Here is a 26521-nt window from a genome sequence, read left to right as displayed (position 1 = left end):
CAGTTTTGCGGTTCAATACAGAAATTTTGTTAGAGCCGGAGTAGAGCAGGCCTAGGGGGGACTTCTTTGCTAGCGTCGGTGGTGTGCTTTGTTGAGAAGCGAGGAGATTGGTTTTGTAACGTGTTTGAATTTGTCGGCAGGTTGACTTTCTATTTATTTTTTTTTGCTCGCGAGTGTTGTTATTTTTTGTTGTTGTTAGTTTTCAAAAACGTTGTTGAATTAGGACGAGAGCCATGCGCTCCGCATCCTGGGGTGAGCAAGGCCTAGAGCACGTGGTTTGTAGGCCAGGCCCGAAGCGAGTGAGTATGGAAGCCTCGTGTGTGGTCCGATTTTCTGTAAATAGCTTCTTCTATATCTTTAGGCTCAGGGAGCCGGGCGTCGCTGCTGTCTGGTATTGCGGCTTGACGCCGAGGCGTCGTGACACCGCCCGGGGCAGTGGACGCCGATCGCTTGGTAAGCTGCTGTGTGCGGCGAGCGATAGGGCCACCTCACAGAGTGGACGTCTCCTCGCGGCTGCCTCTTCTGCGCCTAGGCTGGGTGCTGGGTGGATGCCGGTTGTTGCCGAGCAACTCATTAGGCCTAAGGCTCTGCGCAGCCGCCTGTCGCACGTGGCACAACTAGGTGGGTCGTGGCGTTGAGGTGTTGCGCTCTGCTTCCCTCACTTTTTTTTCTTGTGAGCACAATTAGGAAAAGTGATTTTTGTTTTATTTTTATGGGCGTCTCGGCCGCCACCGATGTATTAGCTAGCAGTACTGACCAACGTACCACGTGGACGAAAAGCTCGAAGCTCCGTTCCCGAGGACCTGCTCGATTGTTTTCTTTCAAGTTTTTTTGTTGTTGTTATTGATGTATTTGGCGGGAGGGATGTCATCCACGGCCGGCTGTCCTGCACATCGTCAGCGTCGCTGGCCAGGAATGCGGTCGTGAGGTCGGGCGATGGAGATGCCTGGGACCTGCGCAACTGCCTGCAGTCCGGCACCCTCACGAGTGCTGGTCGCAACTGGAAGACGTGTCGGCGCTAGCGATGAATCGTCGCGCCGACGGCAACGTTGCTGTTGCGGGTCCGGTACCGAGGTGAAGTCTAGCCGGACAGTGCAGCAGTATCGACCAGCGGCGGTGTCGTGGTGCAAGGACATTATGGTCGTGCGATATCATTTTTTTTTTTGTTAAAGCTTGTGTAGCTAATTTCTGATTTCGGGATATGGTTTGATTTAAGGTTGGGAGAATGTGGGGGTGCTGACCCCCCCTGTAAAGTTGTCTGCGCCGCGTGGCGCACGTGTCTCACCCTAAGGCTTTATTTCGGTGGTGACCACCGCCGGGCGATAGATGGCGTCGTGTTCGCTTTGGGTACCACTGTTGGTAGAGTGGTAGCGCCGGCGGTGGCCCCTGGCGGAAGGCAGGCCTTGGTGGTGGGCGAGGGTTGAGCGAGCCTCTTCTGCGCGTGGCGGCTGCCGCGAACGGTTGTCTGTAGCGTGGCTCCCCGGTGCTCGGCACCGCGCCGGGGTCCCACGTAGAAAGTTAGGCGTTGGCGACGCCGCCTTGGGTATGTGTTAGTGTGTTGGGTGTGTTAGTGTGTGTTTATCATGTTATTGTGTGTTTAGTGTGTCCCTGTGTAATGTTGTTTGTATGGTAGCGTGTTAGTTGAAATTGGTGTATCAATCGGCAGACGATATCGTCGTCTAAATTAGTTAATAAATGTATGTATGTTGTGTGCTTTGTACCGACCGCGTCAACTGTGTCCGTTCACTCCAAGAGCGTGGCGTGGCGAGGCGCTCGTTCGCCGCGCGGAGACCCCACAACCATTAAAGCTAGTCCCAGCATACAAAATATTATTTGAATTTTTTTATCCCCGTTACGCTGAATCATTACATTTCTTACATCTACATTTAAAACTCCACATAACGAAATTCGATATAACAAAATGCTTAATATAAAAAAAGTATTACACTTTTTATAGATCAACGCCCTCATATTTATTGTGACAAGATAAAAAAAAATGGCCACCATAAATATAGGCAATGTATATCAGCCTGTCAGTATCCTTTACACGATTTCAGATTGTAATTGATTTGTTTCTGTGGCTTACAGCAGTTTTCAATGTTGTTTGTTCACTGGAATAAGTGTTGAGAAAGTGGCTTGGTTTGATGAACATGATGGCATCAGTCCCACTCTAGGCAACACCCGATGTTTTCATGACCAGCCGCAGAGGCCCAAATGGCATGACAGCTAAGCTAAACATTTATGACCACTGAGCATTGCAACTGCATTGCCTGTATTTATTTACTATAAAACCGGGATATAGGTCGATTTTTTTCCCAATAAAACGCAATAAAAAGTTTGAGCGTCGTCTTATATACCAGTCATTGGAGGGAAAAAAATATGGAATTCTCGCAACAATGGGCAGTGAAGTCGAAAGCCTTCATTGCTATTGTGAGCATCAGCAGTGGCCCCGTTGGGCAAGGCTAAGCAAGGCCTACAGTACAATGTACTAGCAACGTCATTTTGCGTCAGTTTGTGAGGGTGGCCGAGAGAGGGCGTTAAGTGACGGCGTCATCATCATCGGGACTTGGCCGAGAGAGGGCACTACGTGACGGCGTCATCATCATCATGGGGACTGGAGTGGTGGGGGCTGCGTGTGTGGGGAAGGGGGAGTTCGGGATGGTTGGAAGGAGTGGCAAGACGTAGCGGTGTGTGGTGTGCGATTTAGGGTTAGCACGTGACAAGTGGGAGCTCGTTTGGGATGGCTTCAGACCCGACAACAGCAGCGGACGACATGCCTAGGCTCCAGGGTCTCGTTGAAGAGCTGTTGCTGGGCACCGACGATTCCGCCATGGAGCGCGAACGAATCGCGGCGGTCGTGTGCGATCGAGTGATGGCGACGCCGCTGCCCACGGCTCCGCACGTGGGAACATGGACTGGGGTCGCTAACACTGGCGTGGTCCCTCGGGCCACCGACGACTCTGCGCCTCGGCTCGCCGCTGCGCACCTCCCCCGCTACTCCAGTGCTAGAGACTTGCAGTCACCGGAGGAGTTTCTTGAACGTTTGGAAAACTTCTGCCTCGTGACGGGGGTCGCCGCCGATAAGCGACTGACACACGTGGTACCGGCTGCCCTCGAGGGTGGCGCGAAGTTGTGGTGGCGGTTCGTGCGCGGGTTCAACTCGTGGGAGCAATTCACTGCCGCCTTCCGCTCCGAGGTCTCGTCGATTGACGCGAAGCGTCGCCTGAAGGCGGAGCTCGAACAGCGCACGCAGCACCCGGAAAAAAATTTGAAAGAGTTCATATATGCGATCGCTACGTTTTACGACCGCATCGGGGAAGAGGTCTCCGAAGCCGAGAAGGTGCAGCGCGTACTGAGGCAGATGCACCCTCAGTTGCAAGATTTGGCGGAGAGGCATGCCTACAACGATCTCGCCGAGTTGGTGAAGGCAGCCGACGGCCTAATGGAGCGGGCTTGGCGTCGCCTCCAGTACAGACCACCGCCACTTCCGAGCAACCAAGTAGCCAGAGATCTGGCGTTCCGCCCTAGCCAGGCCCCTGACCATCGCTCACTGCCGCAGCCGAACACTATGGCGACGGCGTCGTTCACTTCGTTTGCTGCTGCCCCACCGGCACCGCCGACTTATCACTGGCCACTGCATCCAGCTGCGCTAGACCCGTCGTACTGCCGGGACCGACAGTACTCGTGCGACACAGCGCCTCCGTTCTCACCCTACGGGCCGGGACCGATGCCGCGGCAGGAGCCCGCGAGTGGAGCAATGCGTGTGCAGTGCCATCGCTGTGGTGGATTCGGCCACATATCTCGTAACTGTGCCACGGGTCGACGAATGGGGCCACCCATTTGCTTCCGGTGCCAGCGATCGGGTCACCTGCAAGCACAGTGCCCGGGAAACTAATGGCGGTAGGTGCTGCCCCGGCGGGCACCTACGGCAGTGCGCACCAAGTAGCGACCACAGCCGGTGGCAAAGAGCCCCTTATGGACGTCCGTATCGGGTCGTCGACGCTCAAGGCCCTGCTAGATACAGGCTCAAGTGTTAGCTTCTTCGGACTGCAGGCCGCGGCGGCGGCCCAAGCTTCTGGAGCCAAACCCAAGGCAGACGTACGCGTGCTGCGTTTGGCATCAGGCTGGTCGCAGTCAACCATGTCTCTGAAGTGCCAGATCGAGTGGGCTGCCGGCTGCCGCAGACAGCAGTTTTTGTGCGTTCCTGACCTGTGCCGTGATGTTGTCCTTGGTAGGGATCTCCTGACGGTGAGTGGCATCTCTCTGCACGTGTCACTTGGTGGGTGGACTGTCGGCACAGAACCACAAAGAATTGTGCCGTTAGTCAAGGCCGTTAAGGAACAGCCAGAGGCAGTGGATGATTTTGGAGACAGTCTGCGCCGCATTTTTGCTGAGGGCGATGCCAGTGTGTGTGCCAGTGTGCCGGAGGCGACTGCAGCCTGCAATGTGATCATTCCCGGCCACTCGTCGGACCTAGACCCACGCATGAAACACATTTTAGAAGAGTTCAGCGAAATCTTCACCACAACTCCGGGCTGCACAACCCTGGCAGAGCATCGCATAGACACGGGAGACAATCCACCTGTTCGATGCAAACTGCGACCAGTGAATGCCAAGAAGCAGGCCATCATGGACAACTGCATTCAAGACCTGCTGGCACAGAACCTCATCCGCCCTAGCCAAAGTCAGCATGCCAGTGCTCCAGTCCTGGTTGAGAAGAAGTCTGGTGGCTACCGCATGGCCGTGGATTACCGCCAGCTGAATGCACGCACTAAGGTGCCAGTCTACCCCATGCCGAGGACTGATGGTTGCTGGCACAGCTGGGACGAGCCAAGTGGTTCTCAAGTTTTGATCTTTCACAGGGTTTTTTTCAAATCCCTGTTCAAGAGCAAGATATTCCAAAGACAGCGTTCATTTGCCATCGGGGAACCTTCGAGTTCATGAGAATGCCCTTTGGAGTTGCCGAAGGTCCTGCCACGTTTCAGACCCTGATGGACCGACTACTGGAGGGAATTAATCACCAGTTTGCCATGGCGTTTCTCGATGATGTCCTGGTGTATTCGGAGACCCTAGAGGATCATCTTGAGCATGTTCGGGAGGTGTTGAAGCGGATAAGTTCGGCACAGCTGACCATTAACCCAGAGAAGGTGCACGTGTGCTGTCAATACCTTAAGTTCCTTGGCCATGAAATATCGCCCGGGCAGTGTAGGCCGGACAAGGAAAAAGTGCGAGCGGTGCTGGACTATCCTCAACCAACAACACTCAAACAGCTGCAGGCCTTTCTGGGACTAGCAGGCTATTACAGAGGGTTCATACCTCAGTTTTCTATCACTGCACGTCCACTCACAGAACTCCTTAAGAAAAACCAACGTTGGTGGTGGGAGCTGCAGCAACAGGAAGCCTTTAGAGCACTTAAGCAGTCCCTGGCCGACGATGTTGTTGTAAACTTGCCGGACCTCAACAGACCATTCGTGGTAGAAACAGACGCCAGTGGAGTCGGCATTGCAGCGGTGCTTCTGCAGGCAGCCAAGAGTGATGCTCAACTGCGTCCAATAAGCTTCATTAGCAGGGTCCTCACTGAGGCAGAGCAGCGCTATACAGTGCAAGAATGGGAGTGTCTGGCTGTGGTGTGGGCAGTGGACAAGTTCCGACCATACCTTGAGTTCACCGAGTTTGAGGTACAATGTGATCACTCCTCACTGTCCTGGATGTTCACCACAGACAAGGCCTCACCACGTGTAAAGGGTTGGGTTTTGCGGCTGCAAGGTTTCAACTGCAGAATCAAGCACAGGCAGGGTCTTGCAAATGTGCCAGCCGACGCCTTGAGCAGAGCTCCCCTTCAGCACCAGGAAGTTCCAAGCCCGAGTCTACACGAGACGCTGTTCCCTATGGCTGTAGAGCCCAGCCCACAAATCAGCTTTGAGGCAGCTGCTGTAGCATCTGAAGTGGACGACACTACTGTCTTGAATGATGCAGGGCTCCTCGCCCAGGAACAAGAGCAGGACCCCATACTGTCAAAACTACGAACTGTGATGAAGGGAGGGAAGCTTCCGCCCACTGACAGTGATCAACCTTTGATCAAAGACCTGGCAGAGACGACCGAGATGGAAGAGAGTGGGTTGCTTGTACAGCACCGAGGGAACAGGAAAGTACCTTGGCTACCAAACCATCTCTGCAACTTGGTCCTGCGACTGTCCCATGACCACCCGATTAGCGGGCACTCCGGCTTTTTTAAGACCCTCAAACGCATTTCTCAGAATTTCGTGTGGCTGGGTATGCGCTCGGACATATCCAAGTATGTGCGATGCTGCCAGGTTTGTCAGCGCACCAAAGCCCACCGGCAGAAGCCAGAAGGGCTGATGAGCAGCCAATGGGCCACTGCCCCTATGGAACAGCTCAGCGTGGACATAATTGGGCCCTTGCCTATGACGCCTCGACGCCACAAGTACCTTCTTGTGGTGATTGACAAGTTCACCAAGTTCATTGAACTTTTTCCATTGCGGGCAGCAAACAGCAAGAGTGTGGTGGCCTGCATGATCCAGGTTTTTTGCAGACATGGCACACCTGTCTCCATTTCAAGTGATAATGGAAAGCCGTTTGTAAGCAGGTTGTGGAAGGGCCTCCTTCAGCATTGGGGCATACAAGACCGACACACTGTTCCGTACCGCCCTGCCGGGCAAATGGTGGAGTGCCACAATGGCATTATCAAGCAGTGCCTTAGGGCTTATTGTTCCAACCACAAAGACTGGGACCAGCACATCCCTGAAATTGCCCTGGCCATGCGCACGGCTGAAAGCGTTGTCACGGGCTACACGCCTGCCTTCCTCTGTTATGGCCGGGAGCTGAGAACCCCATGGACACAGGCTGAGGCTAAAGACGACGCGGAGCCTCCTGCGACAGCATACCGTGCATTTGCTACTGAGGTCTCCAAGTGTCTGCAGGAGGTGCTTGACTTCTCCAGGACACACCAAAACCACATGTGGCGCGCCCAGAAGACTCGCTACGACCAGCACAGGCGGCCACTGACAATACAGGAGGGTGATCTTGTTCTGCTCGAAAGCCACTCCCTCAGCGATGCCACAAAGGGCTTCTCCTCGAAGCTTGCAACCCGGCGTTCCGGTCCCTTTCGGGCAGTGAGACGTGTAAGACAGAATGACTGTTCTAGTGGACGCCAAAACGGGTCGTCGCCACGGTGTGAGACACGCAGATCAGCTGACACTGTACCATGACGCTGCAGGCGATGTGTAGTGGTGGCTTCACATTTTGAGGGGGGGGGGGAGACCTGTGAGGGTGGCCGAGAGAGGGCGTTACGTGACGGCGTCATCATCATCGGGACTTGGCCGAGAGAGGGCACTACGTGACGGCGTCATCATCATCATGGGGACTGGAGTGGTGGGGGTTGCGTGTGTGGGGAAGGGGGAGTTCGGGCTGGTTGGAAGGAGTGGCAAGACGTAGCGGTGTGTGGTGTGTGATTTAGGGTTAGCGCATGACATCAGCTGTCAGTCTGCTGTTTTCTTTTTACAATTTCCTTCAAAAATTAGTGGTAGTCGACGACAGTTTACTATGGGCTTAAAAAAAAAAAACGATATCAAGCATGCCGAAGCGTACAGCAACCTGGCGACACAACGGCTATTAGATGCATCAGAGAAAAGTGTCCGATACTGGAAGAGTTAGAAGCTGCACATCACATTTTGCAGCAAAAGAAAAAAAAATCATTTTGTAGGCGTACTGCAGTGCACTCCGAACAGGAAACACTACTCGCCGAATTTGTCCGGGAGCTGCGTGCAAGGTCGCTACCCGTAACAGTGGAGTGCATCCGTGTGAAAGCTCTAGATATAGCGTGCAATTCTGGGCTCACAAGAGCGCAATTCAAGAAATCACTATTATGTGTGCAACGATTTATGAAGCGGAAGGGCTTTGCACTGACACAGCGTGCATCCACCTTTCCGCGAATGCTGCATCATTAACGCATTGAATAAAACGGAGGAAGGTGCACTCTGGGATGTTACTAGTGAAAAACAGACGTCGTCGGACTCAAGTTCGGACGAGTCTGAGTGAGAAACACTTTGCGGCCTTCTGGTGTTTAACTACATAAGATTAGTGTCCAAATAAAAAGAAATTTCACCCCAGTGCAGCTGGTTGTGTCCCGTATTTACCAAGGTAAGGGTGCACCGCGATAATTTGCGATTTTTTAAATTTCTTTTTCGGAGATTGAAAGCTTGGGGGGTCGACATATACAGTGAAATCTCGGTAGAATGAACCCCACATTAACGAACTTTTAAAAAATCCCGTGCCGACTGCCAATAGTTTCAACGTAAAATTATTTTAATACAACGTGCTTCAGAATACCGAAATTTTCAGAATAACGAACATTGATTCAGTTCTGCATTATATTAACGCCTAAGTACTACGACTCATGTTTTAAAATCTTTCGCGACCACCGGAGCGGTACGCAAGCTCACGACCAAGCGAACGGATGGGAAAATGGTGCGGAGGGGGAAAAAAAACACGAAAGGGCGACTTTCTTTTCTTTCTTTCTGTTGAAACGCCGACACTGCAGGTTTACAAGCGCCGAGGTGAGGGGTGAGGACAACACGGGAGGGCAAGGTCAGCGAGGCAATGGGAGTTGCGGAGCAGGAAGCATGGGTGCGGAAAACCTGAGACACCGAGAGAGCAGAAAACGAAACGCGAGAAAATTTCTTTTTTATCTTTTTTTTTAGGAAGAGGCAATCACAGCTGCGACGCTTCGAGATTTTCTTTGTCATTTCTACATGTGCTCTAGGAAGCCTGGTTTGTCAGTCGTGTTCATCTCTTTTTGATGAATACTTATCACATCCGCAAAGAGAATCGGCATTCGTGCCACTGCGCTACTACACATGAGTTCGCCTCTGCTTGCGACGAAGAAGCGGAAGCAGTTTTCACTAAGTGAGAAAGTGGATATTCTTCGGCAGCGGGAAGGCAAAAAGCAGGCTCTTGTGACCAAAGAACCGAATCGCACCACAGGAATGTGGGTTAGGTGAAGGCCTTCGCACTGCAAAGTTTATGCTGCATGCGTCAAAGAAAGAAAAAATTAGACTTCTTTAAAGTAATTGTGCTTTTTTTTGTGTTCACTTGTGCATTTGTTGTTTTTTTTCTTGTGAAAAACGAGTTCAAGGACCCACCGTTGTAAAGGTAAGTTGTTTTGGTCGTTGGAAAATAAGTATTTATGGTTCATTTTTGGGCTTTCACTACAATGACCTTTAACAATAACAAAATAATTGCCGTGGTCCACTGAAGTTCGTTATACCGAGATTTCACTGTATTTTGTTTTTTTTTTTTGGTATTATCATTTTTTAGTCTTCATATATGGCATAGCGTGCTATAAGGAGGATCTTGCCAGCACAGCATTGAATTGTGGTCACCCTATCACAGGTTCAACAAAATTAGTTTTTTTTTTTTCCATCAAGTAAATTATTCTTTTTTTTCAAAGCACTGTACTTTTCCAACATTCTTACAGCACTTTCTAGGTAAAACTGAATCTTTCAGCGACGTTACTTCCCATAAAAGGTCGAATGAGGAGGTTTGCTGCATATAAGCATCACATTTAAAATGCAGAAGTGTACTAAAGTTTCTTCAGTCAGTGACAAACAAGATAGAAAATCATGGTACTTTACAGTGTTAAAAAAAAAAAGAGAGACAGGTAACAAAACCAAACGCGAGTCTATCGTCTACGTGACACACACCTGCACACAACCGTCCAGAAGGCGATGGAGGATGTGCACCCTTTTCTTCATCAGCTTTACGTCATGAACTGTTGAGTCTGCACATGCTCCGTTGGCAATGGGGTTCACAAATCGGTTCAGGAACTCTCTCTTTGTTCCCAACAGACCTGGCTTGACAAAGCTCACCATGCAGTGATCTGCGATTAAAAAAAGGGGGGGGGGGGGAGAGTGTTTAAACACTGAAAGAACTAGACATCACAATGCCTCCAAGGTTTTATTACCCCAGCTAATGACAATTCACTATTAAAAGCCATTTAATAATTGGATTTTGAGATAACTAAATTTTGTCCATAACGGATACCTAATGCATACTAGCACCAAAAAGCACAGCCAGTGCAGCCTACAGCCTCTATGATGCTTCTGGCTTATCATTATTAAAATTCTTTATGGCAAATAACTTCTTATGTAACTTTATAAAATGGTACTTGAACAAACTATCCTTAGAGTCTTCTGTCATGCAGTTATTTTGCAGATCACTCAACATGTAACCAATTTTAACCTGTTGCTAAGCTGCTAAAGTGAGGACACTTTCACCATGGAGGATCTCCATTATAAAGGATGTCCATGGAGCCTTTGCAAGTGAAACCCTGTCCTTTAGTGACATCCAACTTACACTCCTGCAGGTTGTTCTGCAAGGGGGTTCCAGTGAGCACAATCCTCCGACCAGTCTTCATTTCACCCATCGCCTTAGACAGGCCAGTGCTATCATTCTTCAATACATGTCCTTCATCGCAGATCACCACGCTTGGTCCTGCAAATGTTTTGTTTTTAAACGAGGATGGGGGGAAAAAACAGTTGTCTATTTAGTGATTGTTTTTCAGGGCTGCATCAATGGCACAGCCAACAATGAATGATTTCCAGTAAAGGTTTTAGACATAAGGGGCTGTACTGGTACTCTTAAATACACAGCGCATGCTATATGCACGTGGGGGATCAGAAGTTCCCAGACAACTATTGAAGCATGGCCTGGAAACTTTTGACCAGGACTGTACCTTGACAGCTCGTGGCCTATTCCCACACAGCCTTGCCGCAAGACAATTATGTACTGAAGCAAACTTGACTTGAAAACTGTTCTACAGCACGAATGACATTGAGAAAACTAAAACCTTTGTTGATATGACACTTTCTTTGCATGAAGACACTTTGTTCTGTAGTGCCTACATTGCAATGCGAAAAAAAAAAAACGATGTTTATATGCGTTGTCAAAAGTTTCTCACGAAGGAAAACCATAGCACACCGGAGAGCAGTAAAGATGAAAAGCCTCACGCAAACGTGGTGACAGGGCTACCGTTATTAAACACAGAACCAGCCTTCTGCATGCTCCTTGACAGACATACTGTGTCTTTTCTTGAAAAAAGAAAAAACTCCGACATACATTTAATTTCTATTTAGCTGGAGGGCTGCAATGTCACTTTTCACGTTATTGATTTCCCACCTTGGACCTGTAAGATGTTTGTACACTCTGGATTCGACTACATGTTACAACAGTGGCAAATGTGCAAACAAAGTAGGTATTATGGGGTGCCGTGCTTTCCACTTTATGGGAATCGAGAGCGCCCTCCTACCTGGCGCCTCGTTCCCCAGCTGCCGCACGCGCGCCGACAGCGTAGCCCGGGCGCGCATAAGCGCCGGCATCCGCCAAGATGGCTGCCAGGGCGCCTCTTGGTCTGGGCCAGTCAACCGTCGCCTCCTTCCCACGCTGGCATGTCCGGGCAGGCTGCGCTGGCGCGCTGCGCGGGCCTACGTCACAATGCAGCGCCATTTCCTATTGGGCGCGTGTGACATCCTCCTCTCCTACGAGCTGTGTTGCGCCCGATGATTTGCTCGTCACGTCAGACGCTCTCAGGCCTCCACGAGAGGTTGACGCGCTGCTTAGCATGCGGCTTCTCGTTCGTGAGTTCGACTTCGGCCCTTGTGCGGGAGTCATCGCGCCATAGGCAAGCGTACTTGCTCGGTCTTGCAGAGTTCCCTATATGGCCTGCAAGCCCGTGAGTGTCGCACTGTTCTGCATCTTGGGTTAATAAACCCATTGTTGTTATCTTGCCTCGTGCGTGGTTTCTGCACCCTGCCGGAGGAAACGACGAACCCAGCCGCAACGTCTTCGCACGCAGCGGCAGTGGAGGACGTCGCATCTCTGCACGATTGCGCATAGTAGTGCAAACCTATCTCCACAGCCTCTAGCTTAACTTGACGCGCTCGCTAGTTTGGCCAACTTAGCAAGCCTTTTTAAAGTTGAGTCGACACAAGTCGACTGCCCATAGTCTTGCAGCCCTGCTCTCATTTAACTACATAAGCTAGTGTTCCTGCACTGCTGACTCAAACTTGCACATCAACGGATGCCCATGACTGTTTTATTAACACTCCATAAAAAACGGAATATGGTACATACCATTATGACTGCCACTGTTTCAAGTCATATGTTACATTGCATTTATTAATAATACGAAAGCCTTGAGTGCCTCATCAGATGCTGCCGTGAAAAACACAGTGTTCCACACAAAAATTCACGTGACCTTAATAAAAATCACATACATAAAGATCAGGGTCCGATCCGGAATTCAACCCAAGTATCCTGCCAGGCAGTCTAGTATTTTGCCGCAGAGCCATGCCTGTGCTTGAAAATGCTTTGGAAAGAGACCCTGCACATTCACGTCAGGCAAGGATCGGCAGGTTAACCGATGAAACATTGTGTGATAGATGTGCATAATCACATCAGGTGTCACACTGTGTGAGCTGCATAATGAACGGGCTGGTCAAAAGCTACCAGCAGCCCATTTCAAACGGTTGAGCTAGAATTCATCATTATAATAATCAGACACAGCAAGCTGCTCTTGAAAATGCAGCACGCAGAAGACCTCTCCAGATATAATGATGATGATGACGACGGCTTCTCCGAGCCATTTCAGGGCGAATGCCCAAAAAACCCTGCTTTATTTTTAACTGTCACCTTGTGATGATCTTTCCAACTGGTGTTAATAATAAGCCTCAGTACGTTGTGAAGGACATAAGTGCCGAGATTTCTCAATCAATGAACATCAACCCAGCTGAAATGTGGAGGCCGATGCCAAACAATGCCCAAGAATGACGCATCAACTTCAAAAAAATAAAATAAACAGATGTTGATTTCATGAGCAATACAAATGATCAGAAGCTAAAAAAAAAAAGCTGCTCTTTTAGGCAGCTTGGAAAGGCTCGATAGGAAGAAAGGCACTCTTGTAAGCACACAAGAAGCACAGAGGGGCTTACACGTGTTTTAATATTACCAACTGCTCTGCCCAGCATACTGCAACGATGCATTTGCGTCAATGTTACTGCATTCCACTGTCGTCCGACCTAATAGTATACATCATTTATGAAGAAAAAACACAAAGGCAACCACTACGAGCACTCACCTGGATCAAGCAGCACCCTTCTGAAGCCCTCCTGAAGTTTCTTGCCTTTGCCCCTCATGTTTACAAGTCGACGAAACATGTCGTAACCGATGATGGCCACACCACCTTTCTTCTGCCATCTATCCAGAACCTCCAACCTGACGCTATTAACTCTGATGGAAGACGTCTCGTATATCTGCAGATGCAAAGACACGCGTTTTCCAGGAAAGGAGTTCCCAAGGATCTATTCACAGTTTCTGTCTACGAAGGCTACATAAACAAAGAGAAAAAAAAAAGAATAGATGTCCTTTCTCCTCCCACAACTATTGAAACTACTACTACTACTACTACTACTACTACTACTACTACTACTACTACTACTACTAATACTACTACTACTACACTGTAGAACTATTGGCAAAAGATATTTTGTGTAAAGGGACACCGAAAAGAAAAGCTGTCAGTTTAGACTGCCAAATTGTTCTTTGAAAACCTACTCTCATTAGCTTTACAATCAAGATTCCCTAAACGAAGCTCAAAGTTTCATTTTTGATTTTCACGATGACACCCAGGCAATTGCAAATCAGTGTGGCTTCATGAATTTTGAAGCTTTTTTGTAGGCTTGTGCGAATAGTAAATTTTAGGTTCAAAGCAAACAGTGATGTGATTCGAATAGTATATATCACATGTTATAAAGAAAAGCTTGCATATTTGCTATGACCAACCTGCATAATTTTTTTTCAACTGAAACAAGGCATGTGCAAATGTCATTCTCATTAGTTCAAAGGAAGCGGAAGCAACTTTGAACAGCAGCAGGATTTGACTTTCGGTAAAATGCAAGTGATAACCTGCAACATATGTTATGTTTTATACTTTTTGAAGCATATAAGCCAGCATAACAAGCTTTTCAACTTAAGATAGGAAGAACCAAATATGAGGGTAACATGTTCACTTGACCTTGAATAGGGCTTCGCGGCAGTGCAGATTTTTTCTGGAAAGATGTAGTCCCGATTTGGCATCCTGCCAATGCCGTGAAACCCCCTATACAAGGGTGTAACATGCAGATTAATATACACTTATTAGTTCATTTCAAGTATTTTGAAATTTCCAATAATTTAAATAATAACTGAAGCGAATTTGAATACGTCGATATCCGTTTCAACATTCGAAGTGCTAGAATATTTGCTTAAGTCTGCTCTTCTGATATTTAGGCCACATTGGCAATATAAAATTTCCTGTACCTTGCAGTGCGTAGTCTCTGTTTTTTTTTTCTTTTTAGGGGGAACCAATTTATTCTTACCAATAAAGCATATTGCGTGGCCAAGCACACACTGTCACAACTTATGAACTATGATGAGTTGGTGCCGGAAATTTAAGCCCAACAAGCCGCTCTCATGAAGTCACTAGTTAGAATGGCCTCCCACCGGAACATCTACTACGATGTAAATTACACAGCGATGTTATACACAGTGAAATCTCATTGATAAATGTTTCACAGTAATTGCAAGATGAAATGCATTATGCGAAAATCGTATCAACCAGAGAGATTGGCCTGGAGTAACATCCGGGAGCAAAAAGAAAAAAAACACATTAGGCCGAAAAATGCATTCTGCAGAACTGTATCGAGATTCCAATTTACAACTAAAAGGTTTCTAAGAAGCCTTCTCAGCACTGGCACGATCAATTATATCATTTCTGACCTGCTGAAAGGACGAGTGTTTAGGAACTGCAATAGGAAACCAAATGTTATTTCGAGAACTTCCTTATTGAGAAAAAATGAAATAATGTAGCTACTTTTTTATGTCATTGAAATGAGAACTTTTAAACTTCATAACTTTTGTTCTAAGAATGCTAGAACCAGAAAATTACCCCCGTTGCATTCAATGACAAACAAAATCCAATGACATTTAATTCAGCAATATCTGTGTAGCCTGCCTAACAAAGATTTTCAAATAAAGTGCTCAAAAATCATTTCAGAAGTAATGGCATTGTGCACCAAAAGACAGTCCATATTTGATATCAGCACATGAAAACACATAATCCCTTGATTATGTGTTTTCATGTCCCATGATATGTGTTGATAATCCCTAACACATACTAATCACTATCCTAGGTTATATAATAAATGCCCAAAAACCACTTGTCTGTGCATGTCAACTTGCTATTATACAGTTTAACCCACTTTAATGATCTACGTATTGGTTATAACTACTATATTTCATATACTACCCTATACTACCCCTTGAAACTGCATCCACAAAACTCCACATATACCAAACAATATTAAAGGCCTCCTACTTATACAACGAACAATTCCGGCACAATCACGGTAAAAATATGGTACATATGAAGTAAAAAAAAAGTTAGCGGCATTCTAGAACATCTGAGAGATAAGTACGCGCCTGCCTAGCTGTAGTTTAGCCCAAGCAGTTTGTGAAAGGCTGCGAGCGAGGTCGCTCACTTTCCAGGCGTTTCTTCACTGCCAAAATGGCAGTAACAGAAAAAAAAAAAAAGCAATGGGAGACACCATGAAGACTTGCGGTCAGCTTTCACACAGTCAGCTTTTCTGACGCCATTCTCTGCACCAACGATCGCCGACATACAACAACACCATGCCTACAAGAAGCCGTAAATGCAAGAAGCGATAACTTTTTGTCTCATAAAATTTCACCACGACGCTCAACTCGCTGCTGCCACAACATGCCACAACATGCCACAATAGGCCTTTCAGTAACAGCACAGACTGGCTTCTTTGTTTTCTTTATTTTCCTCTCTCTGTTCGTGGGTGGCATTGGAAAGAGAAGGGTCTTTACGTGGCAGGGACAGAAAAGGAAGAAGCGTGACACGGGCGTGTCGCAGATCGGCATTTGAGAGAGAGAGCAAACATTCCACCGCAGCCTTTTCTTTTCTTTTCATTTCTTTCACGCGCAGCGCTGAGATGTCGCAGGTGCCGCTGCGGGATTGGGCGGGATGCTGAGAGCATTTTCGGAGCGCGGTATGTTTGAATTAACCGTCGCAAGTGCTTGCGCATTCGAATTACCTGGTGTTTTCGCCTATTGGAATACGCATAGCTTTGTCGAGACCTCATCGTGAGTTCAAATTAACCGGAAGTTTGAATTAAGAGTGTTCGAACTAATGAGATTCGGCTGTATATAGATAATTCTTAGACAAGTGCTTCGAATGAACGCCACGCATGCTGCTCACACTATCGTTTTATTCTTGTTGACATGCGCACCCTAGTGTGCTTATATGCCCTAATAACGTGAGAATAAACCAGCTGTTAGTGAGCGCTTGTGCTGTGTGCCTTCTCTTTGCTTGATGTGTGTGTTCCTCCCGCGCTCCCAGTTCGCTGAACAATTATGAATTCGACTGCACTGCGAAAATCAGACCTCGGATTTCAATTATGTTCACGTAACAGACCCCGCAAGACTGCGCCTGCTGCAAGCAACACAGGGCAACTCTTAATATAAGTAGGCGCCACATGCTACAAAAAAAAGCAGTGTTTATCACGCATAGCCTCCACTAAAATACAATAAAAAGAGACTTCGAAACCACTCACCTTCATGCCAAGATCGTTTCCGTCCAACCACTGCTCAAATTCGTTTGCCCAGTTCAGCACAGTGTTGTATGGGCACACGACCAAGGCCGTGCGAAGCAAGGGCCCCGACACTTTGTGCGTCATCACAGTGTGAAGGAAAGAGATCACCTGCACATTAACAGTGATCAGTGAACAGACTCGCTCTTTTCGTTACAATGAACACTTTGCAAAAATCTGCAAGGCGGCTTTCCTGTAAAACTGTTTTCCACCCAAAAACTCTCTTTCACAGACTGCCTGTCTCGCCAATTGTGTTTATACCTCTCCCGATTCCAGTGAAGGCACTAAACTACAACAAAACGTTCCCCCCCCCCCCCCCCCCAGCAACTACTATGGAGTTGTCCCGCTGTGCACGTAGCCTCAGGCATTTGTCGTTAGTGAGAAAAGGGGGAAAGACAAAAGCACAATGAGCAAGAAAAGTAGTCCGTGAACAAGATGTTTTGGTTGGAAAACAACTTTACAGGAAAGCCGCCTAGCAGTCTTTTTGCAAAGTGTCCATTCTGACACATGAGTGTACTCATCAACACGCAAAGGAATCGTCAGTTACTGATAATATCGCTTTTAGTTAATACCGCATACAAAGGAGTAAGCTTGTGCAAATAGTGCATTTTAAGCGGAGATGCTACTGAAAAAAACAGCTTCTTTAATCTGTAGCCTAAGGCAATGAAGTTTAGTTGTTGCTGTTGACAGTTTTTATGCGATCAGTTTTATAGTATGTTACAAGTAAAAGTTTTCGTTTTTTACCATCACAAAATGAAAAATAAAGCTTTTCTTGGACACTTTTTCTACAACTAAACTTACATAGTTGTGAGTCATTAATGGCTTATTGCTTCACATTAATTTTAAAATGAAAATAACTGACAAGAAGCTCTGTATAAGACATTTTAATGAGCAAGCAAAATTTTGATATGAGAAGTCTTTTGATATAAGAAAATGCTCAGCCCATACTAAATGCTTACTTTGAGTTCATAATAACTGTATAAGTGAATAAGGTCTTAAAAGAGATAATTGCACTCCAATATGTTAAAAGGCCCTTGCAACAGTTTTTGACACGGTCAGAAAATGCGACCGATTGAGACTCCCAAGAACACGCGAGCCAAAAGTTTCATTATCGCCCCGTTACACTGTAAATAATTCTAAGCACAAACCGCACCTGCAGTTTTCGTGAAGCTTTAGGACTGTAATAGATATTTTTGTTAAGATTACATGAACGACATGAACATTAAAGATTATTCTGGAACCTACGTGGCCGCTAGCAATAGCACAGCAATATTCGACGGCACATGTATAAATGCCGACGCGCTTGACCGCTTGTCAGTTGATCGACAGCCGACGCTCTGTTCGCCGCTATCAGAGACAGTGTGTTGCTGAAATCTGACTTTCCTTTCACCGGCCACAAGTTTGGCCAAATAAACAGTTCTATCTTCGACATACAGTCTGCTGCCTTCGTGAGCTTCACAACCGCGTGACAATATTATAGCGCAAATCGCAGCCTGGAATTTAAAATAAAACCTCGGTCAGCTAAAAATCCCTTTCTCTTCTCTCAACCTACATACGCTCAAACAAATATGCTACATATAATCCAAAATTGTTGTGCCAAGTATCTATCACACCATTGGCTTTTCTGAGCATGGCACACCTGGGAGATACTGCCGCAGTTGTGGCAGGCCGCCACGTGCCTATCCGCGAGCACGCAATCACACTGAAAAGCCTCGCATTCGAAGGGGAAAAAAAGACTGTTGTAGTTCACAAGGCGCAAGTGACGTACATTCTAACCCAGTACCATCCCTCCTTGCTTAGCTTCCAGCGCTTTCGTCGCAACGACAGCATAGCAGAAAGAAAGCAATTACAGCACGCGACAAATATCTGCAACTCTGCTCATAGTGGATGGATTCTAAAAATTTTTGCGGTGGTCAATTCGCGAGGCAATAAGCTCCTTTCGTGAAGCCATTCCACGTGTACTTTGAAATGTGTTGTAGGGCCCCTTTACGGTGTATGTAAGAAAAATTTCATTCCTATCTGCCCATCAGAAGTACCAAAAGCGTTCAAACTCGAGAATTTGCCCTGAATTGCAACTTGAGAAAAACACACTTCAAACGTAGAAATAAAGGCTTACCTACATGGCAAATATATGCTTTCATTTAATGATTTATTTTATCATGATAGCCTGGGAAAAATGGTTATTTTTAGCGTGTGACTTTGGTGAAAGACTCATGCTAAATGCAATGGCAAGAACCCAGGCGCCAATTTTCAGGAGAAAACTACACAATGAGTTCTTTTTGGTTTTTAAAAGCAACCATGCATTCTTTAAAATTGATTTTAACCTACTTCGTGCTTAATCACAATCTAGATTTTTTTTTGTGTGTGTGACGAAAGTAGAGAAACTAAACTTGTGAAAGTAAGTAAAAGCAAAAAATACACAATTTTGGAAAAAAAACTTCAGTAGCATCTCCCCTAAAGTTCAAAGCAAACACTAGTGATATGATTGAATAACTTTAAATCAAATTTGAGTAGCATATATCATATATTATAAATAAGAATGAGAACATTAGTCATGCAGTAACTAACCAGCACAATATTTTTTTTATTGAAAAGAAGCAGCAGCAAATGTCTCCTTTTTTTTTTTTTTGAAGAAGAAGAAGTTGAAGCAACTTAGAATGATACGTAGCAGGATTTGACTTTCAGTAGAATGCAAGTGATAACCTGTAAAACATGTTATGTTTCCTATACTTAAAACATATAAGCCAGAATAACAAGCCTTTATACTTAAGAAATGATGAACCGATGTTTAACCTTGAAGTAGCTTCGTGGCAGCGTGAATTTTCGCTGTATAAGTGTACTCACAATAAAGCACCCATCCACTGCATTGAAACCACCTTTACAGAGGGGGTTATATGCAGACTAATATACACGTATTCATTACTTCGAACTTTCTTGTAACAAATTCAAATCAAAGCGAATTCGATTACTGTAACATTCATTCCAAAGTGCTCGAATATTTGCATAAACCCACACAGAAGTAAACATTGCACAATTCATGCACAAACATACACAATTCGCGTAGACTTTTTTAGACAATAGGAAATAAAAGCATACATGGTGTCACATTCGAACTCTAATTCACAGGAGGGCAATGCCCAAGCTGTGTGCAAATGTTGGTTGAAACAAAAGGCTGTTTGCTCAGCGTGACAATGCCATGTGCACTCTCTTACCACAGTTGTACGACGATGAAGCTTTGAGGTTACCGGGGTTTGTAAAACTGACAATCTCATGCTAGAATTCTGACATTCTATACAAATTAGTCTAAAGAAAACACCTTGCTAACTTAAGTTGTACAAAAAGTCTACAACCTAAAAAAGAAAGAAACAGTCATGCGCAGAACTTTCTCTTTGAGTTCAGCTTCTCGGATAGGAGAGATGTTTCGTACCTGAAATGTTTTCCCCAGACCCATGCAATGGGCCAGAATACAGCCTGATCCTTTTATGGGGTCCTTCTTCAGCATCTCCAGTGATTCAATCAGACAATCATACATAAATTTGACACCTGCGTTTCAGATCCATCTGTTACATATCATGCCTCACTAACTCGGAATAAGGTAAAGAAAGAGCACACAGCAGCACACAACTTCAAGATATGCATACACGGCATCAAATACTATTTCACTTGGCTCAGTGACGAACCCAAAAGAACCTTTTGTGCCTTTTCAGAAGTGGCATAAACACAGTAAGATGAGAAAAGAAGATAAGTGTAAGACAGTAAGGTGTGATGATATCTGGTGTTTTACATCCCAAAACCACAATATGAAAATGAGCGACACGGTAGTGGTGGGCTCTGGATATTTCCACCATCTGCTGTTCTTAGACGTGCACTGGCATCGCATAGCCTGTAGCATCTCGCCTTCACTGATATGCGACCATCGCATCTGCAACCTTCATTTTAGCAGGTAAGACAGTAATGTCTTTTTACCACCACAGTTGTAATAGTAAATTTTGAAATAAAAGTTTTCCACGTGTCATTTTGGTGACAGCCATAAAAAAAGCCCTAAATTGCTATCTATAAGGTTATGACACACACACGCACGCACACACACATATATATATATATATATAAGGATTATACGTTGAAGAGTAACATTGTTTACCGCAAAGTATAAGTATAAAAATAGATGCACTTTCGCATAACTGTTTATTTAGCCGACGTTTGGACAGCAGCCCCGTCTTTTTCAACGCCTAATAATATTTACAGATCTTCCATGTCTTCTTATAGCTTGTTGAAACAGGAGGGTAGGGGACAGAAGGGAAAGATGAACAAAAAAGAAAAGGGGAGAAAAGTAATAAGGGAAAAAAATAAAGAATTAAGGAAAAAAAGAAGAAAAACACAGAAGGATTAGGAAGGAGTGTATCTCAAGAGAGTAAGGCGAACGTGAACATTGCAGTAGTAAACGAGCCATGTCACCATTGACAACAATACACCCCACGCATCCACCCTTTCCCGAAGTAGACAGTGTGACGACCCGCGTTTAGTATTGCATCTTCTGGTGCGATCCGCGGGCGGCCTGTCCATCTTTGAAGCTTACGGCGAATAGGTGGGGGGAAACTTAAGTGTTTTGAGTGCATGTCGTCGGCGCCAGAAGATATGAAAAGGCCCGTAATGTGGCACCGCCATCGATATTCATTACATGCATTGGCTCCTGTCGTTGAAGAAAAAGGAAAGGTGTGTTTAAAAAAAAAAGATAGAAAAAGACTGTACGACATGCGGGACCACTTATCTGTGCGTGCCGGCTATGCTTGAAGCGGCAAACCAATTCTATATAGTCAGGTGCATACACTTACAGCTATGTCAGGAGGTAGTATTACTGTCGCAATGGGAGACTAGGGGTACAGGACTGATTAGAGAGAGGCGTTTGCGTCTTTTAGTGATTGCAACGATGACAGGGTGCCTGGGCGTTCATTTATTCCGTTTTTTTTATCAAGCTGAATTTGTAGATAAAGTAACATCCCCACTGTTCCCGCTCTCTGATTGTTCGAAACTTGTTTTCGGATAGTGAGACCCTGATGTCATCAAAGGTGTGATCTTTCAATGTGCTGTGTTTTGAAAGCGGAAGGCCTGGCGTGGAACGTACCTTTGTCCAATGGTTGTTGAATCTAGTTCTAAACGGCGTGTCTGTCTGGCCCACGTATAATTGCATGTTACATACCCTGCATTCCAGAAGGCACAGTAGACTCCTATTAAACGAAACTCTCTTAAACGAAATTGCTGCTTAAATGGGACAACTGGCACTAATATGTTCGGTTTCGTACTTGAATATTATACTGCTGTTTATCTCTCAGTAAACAAACTCCTTAAAGGAAACACATTTTGCTGGTCCCTTCAGGTTTCATTTAAAAGGAGTCTACTGTATATGACGTCCGAGTCCCAGTCTGACGCACCAATTATCCTGTGCTTAAAATACGAGTCAGCGTTACGATCACTAAAAGACGCAAATGCCTCTCTCTAAATAGTCCTCTGCCCCAAGTCTCTTATCGCGACAATAATATTACCCCCTGACACAGTTGGAACTTATTATATACCCCATTTCACTGGCGCAAGACTTCACTAGACGATATATTGGCGCCATGATGACAATTTCGAAATCAAAGTATTCCTTTGCCCCCCGATAAACGTACAACTTGTACTCATTTAACGTACACTATTCTAGACTCCGCTAGCTCGCTTCACAGGTACACTGGATGACAGTAAGCACACGACCTGCACAGTGTGAACAGACGATCACGAAGGCGATGTGCAAGCTGCCATTTTTTTGTGTTTTGGTGCTCGACGTCATCAACACTAGCCACACTGCTCTGTGAAGTCACCAGGATTAGTACTGCGGCCTGACGTCAAGTCATTAGTGGTGTAAGAGGTGCGCTGCAAGAAAATTGACTTTAACACATGTATCAAAATAAAATATCTTATCAGCATTTGCTGAGCGTCACATCTGCTCAGAGCCATCTCCGTATGCAGGAGATTTTCATGGCAGAGTAAACACGCCTCTGAAAGAAAGTGTCAATACCCCTTTAAGAAACAGCAAAAAGAGGGAGGGAAGCTCGAATGATATCTTCTTCTCCTCGGAAAACAGATTCTGGACTGTGGCACTGCTGAAGTCTTTGGTCGGCATGCACACAATAACCTTCAAGTATTGCCAAATGTACATACTCTTATTGGAAAGCACACCAATCCTTTACCCCCCCCCCCCCTTTTTTTTTTTACAGCAGTGTAGTAAGTCGAGAGGCCTTTACTCACAATGCACAATGTCGCTTACAATGTTTTGACCTGAGTCCCTACACAACCAAAATGAGTCGGGAAGCGACGTGGTGAAAGTGGACATAATCCCTCACCTTTGACCTGGTGAGGTTTCATGGACCTGACAAGGGCTTCGTCAACCTCCACAAGCGGTTTTTTGGACTTCAGATCCACTTCGAGCACCAGCTGTTTCACTTTCGTGTCAGCCTCGGTCGGTCCTTTGCCCAAGGCTTCATTATACTGGAATTGATTGCGTCGGAAGAAAGGACGACAAAGTTACCAACTTCATCAAAGGCAGGGATCATCAAAGCCTACCAGCTTCTGCCGTTCTGCAATGCGTTTCTTCCTCTCCTCTTCTGCCAGTGCTGCGGCCTTAGTCTCCTCGGTAAGCTTCTTGTCGGAGATGAGCTTGCGAATGTTCTTACGACCTTTGCCGTCTGCTTCTGGGCTCTGAAAGGATTCATTATAGCATTTACTTTAGGCACTATACAAATGATGCTAGGATAGTATGTAAACAAACCAGAAATAATTAGCAAAAAAATTTACTGTAATAAGCATATGGGTATGTAAAAATTCAACTTAAGTTGAGGATGATGCAGAGAGCAATGGAAAATAAAATGAGAGCTGCAACATTAAGAGGCAAGAAGAGAGCGGAGTGTACAAGGGAGCAAACATGTGTTAAGGACATCATAAATGAAATCAAGAAGAAGAAGAAATGGTCCGGGACCGGGCGCGTACCACGAAGGCAAGATAACCGTTAGTCATTAATGATCACAGACTAGATTTCCAGAGAAGGCAAACGCACGAGGGGGAGACAGAAAGTTAGGTGGGCCGATGAGATTAAAAAGTTCGCAGGTATACTGTGGCAGCAGAAAGCACAAGACCAGGTTGATTCGCAGATCATGGGAGAGGCTTTTGCCCTGTAGTGGGCATAGCCAGGCTGATGATGATGATGTGAAAGTGGTTGTATATTTAAAAAATTAATAAGTTTATTCCTAATTTTTCTTTATACTGAAAGATCAATATAAGAAGCCACATATAACGAAATACCGCTTATAACAAAGTAAATGAAAAATAGTCTTGCAATAGATATAGTGTTGCAATATAGTTGCAATAGATATATATACACTCAAAACTCATTGTAACATTTAACAAAGTCACGTTTTATATCAAAATAAGTTTGTTATATTTGAAAATTTGTTGTAAAAATTTATTCCAAACTTATTTTGATATAAAACGTGACTTTGTTAAATGTTACAATGAGTTTTGAGTGTATATATACGGCACATTATACTCTACCTGACAAAGCTCCACGACTGTTTGTGCAATTGCTGTTATATAACTAAGCAACCAGGCCCCTTCAGCTGAGTGAAATTTTTGGTATTACAGTGCTAGAGGACAACATTGAGGCACTTACAGGGCCAGGGATTATCTCCACACAGCTGTCATCGTCGTCATCATTCTCATCAGCTGTAGAACAAGCCATCCTGATGCGCTTCCGCTTTTTCTTCCGCTTGTTCGCATCTGAAGATGATGAGGCCCCCCCTTTCTTAGACTTGCCTACTGCAAAGTCAGAGCCATCCGAAGAAGCTTTGGCAGTCTTTTTTGCATTTTTGCCCTTTCTCTTGCGGGCAGGCGCAAAGCCTACACTGCTATCCGATTCACTCTGGTCACTGGAAGAAGATTCGAGTGAGCTGCTTGTTGGCTGCTTGTCTGCAGCGTCGTCATCATCGCTGTACACGATTTTTCTTTTCTTCGAAGCTTTCCTACAAAAGAACAGACAAGAGCGATTATGAATCGAAGCCATGAGTGTCCAGCCTGTGGCCTGTGAGCAGTCAGTTCGGGGCACATTGCCCTGCTGCATACAGACTGATCGACCGGTTTCACTATCCAAAAGCTATGTCGCAAATATGAGTGACTGCCTAATGCAACTGCTGTGACTTACAGCAGAATCTCTTGAAATGTTTAGACTTAACCTGAAGGGACCAGGAAAATGTTTCATTTATTGGTAGCTTTATTTGGAGGCAACTGTTCTGTTTATGCAGAAATTCCATCTACATTCTAAAAAAAGATCGAGTATTTTGGGAGTGCTTCTGCTACACAACATAATCATCTTCTAGTTCGAGTACATTCCTCGCGCTATCACAACGGTTCCATTAGCTGCTATTTCTGCAGCCCTAAGTGGAAGAACATCTCAGTGGAAGAAGGAGAGAGAATTAAAGATGGGGAAAGAAAATAAAAGTGACGTTTATGACCTAGGACGCGCCGAACACCTTCTATACAGACAGCTGTCCAATGCACTGAAGGAACTGAAGAAACGCCCTGACAAACCTGAGCGTTGAGGTGGGAAAGGAAGAGAAAGGTTTTTCTGGGCAGCCGCGGGTAGCTGGAGAATGAATGAAAAATCATGGAGGGCCACTCATGAAATGCTCTTGTTGATTCAGTGGTGGCGAAGGTTGCAAAATCGTTATACTTTATACAGCGAAGCCTGAAACAGGCGCTGGCATGTTTACAATAAACGGTGTATTTAGCATAAATTCACGGCGTGCTTGAATACGCTTGTTCCGTATGAGATCCTTTGTCATATGCCCTTAAGTGACAAACATGAAAAAATACAGAACAGGGCTTCAAGGTTTGTCCTAAGCCATTACTCAAAAATGGCAGCTGTAACAATATGAAAAATGAAGAAGGATGCAAATTACTATCATCGCATCGAATTAAACTGCGATCAAAGCTTCTACGTCAAGCTTTTCATGGTAACACTCCCATTTGAAAATTAATGTACCTAAATGTACCTAAACAGTCCTCTTCACGCAATGGTAATTATGAATTCAGAATGTAGTATCAGTCATAATTTTTCTATTAATTCATTTTTTATTAGTTTTATGGCAGAATGAAATGGTTTATAAAGAGAACAAAGTGTGTTGTGTCAATGAAGGCGTGTTTTCTTCGACATTGTAACCCATCTGCTGCAGCGCCTTCGGGTAAAAAATTTTATGTGCACGCGGCTTTTGTTTTGTTTGTAATTTACTCTTCAAGCGTCCCTCTCTAGGCGACATATTAAGTTGTAGTTAGACACTAGAAGTTTATTGGGTGCCCAGTAAAAAGTGTTTTACCACGGTGATTTTTCAAATTGGTTCGCTACGAGTTACCAAAGCATGATGCGAGGAAGCAAGCTTGAATTCCTTGCCTCTCGTCCTATGTAGCCATCGCGAGCCTCATTCCTTCCCTGTTCTCTTCGGTATCTGGGCTAGACAGACAATCAATCACACGACGCACACGCACCAAGAAAAACATGCGTAAGCAAGGTCACGTGTGCATGACATTCCCCAGCCTACTTGTGTACGTACGCCATCGACGTTGTGTCGTTTCGACGCTCTCTGTTTTGTATTACCCATTTCTGTGGGATGGATCAGTCAGTGCGTGTACTTTAAGAGAGTTTGGCAAGGATCATGTATTGTGACCGCGATAGACCCCGTCGCTCCACTGAAAATGCGGTCAGAGACGACGCA

At 45.6% G+C, this 26521-nt stretch overlaps 1 protein-coding gene across 1 annotated transcript in view; it reads right to left on the bottom strand.

Moving 5' to 3' along the window:
• The window catches only part of LOC119170470 (uncharacterized), a 110503-nt gene that overhangs the window by 39165 nt on the left and 44817 nt on the right, over positions 1–26521 (bottom strand). The window contains exons 8-15 of the mRNA XM_037421645.2: positions 24427–24775; positions 23325–23459; positions 23105–23249; positions 20155–20270; positions 16692–16838; positions 13154–13328; positions 10375–10512; positions 9723–9898 (exon numbers count right to left, since the gene is read on the bottom strand). Of these exons, the coding sequence (XP_037277542.2) occupies positions 9723–9898; positions 10375–10512; positions 13154–13328; positions 16692–16838; positions 20155–20270; positions 23105–23249; positions 23325–23459; positions 24427–24775 (1381 nt within the window). The remainder of the gene's footprint in view (positions 1–9722; positions 9899–10374; positions 10513–13153; positions 13329–16691; positions 16839–20154; positions 20271–23104; positions 23250–23324; positions 23460–24426; positions 24776–26521) is intronic.

Source organism: Rhipicephalus microplus, chromosome 2, assembly GCF_043290135.1.
Source record: "Rhipicephalus microplus isolate Deutch F79 chromosome 2, USDA_Rmic, whole genome shotgun sequence".
In the NCBI taxonomy this organism is placed as follows: domain Eukaryota; kingdom Metazoa; phylum Arthropoda; class Arachnida; order Ixodida; family Ixodidae; genus Rhipicephalus; species Rhipicephalus microplus.
Note: the sequence above shows the minus strand (reverse complement) of the source record. Positions and strands in the feature narration are given on the sequence as shown.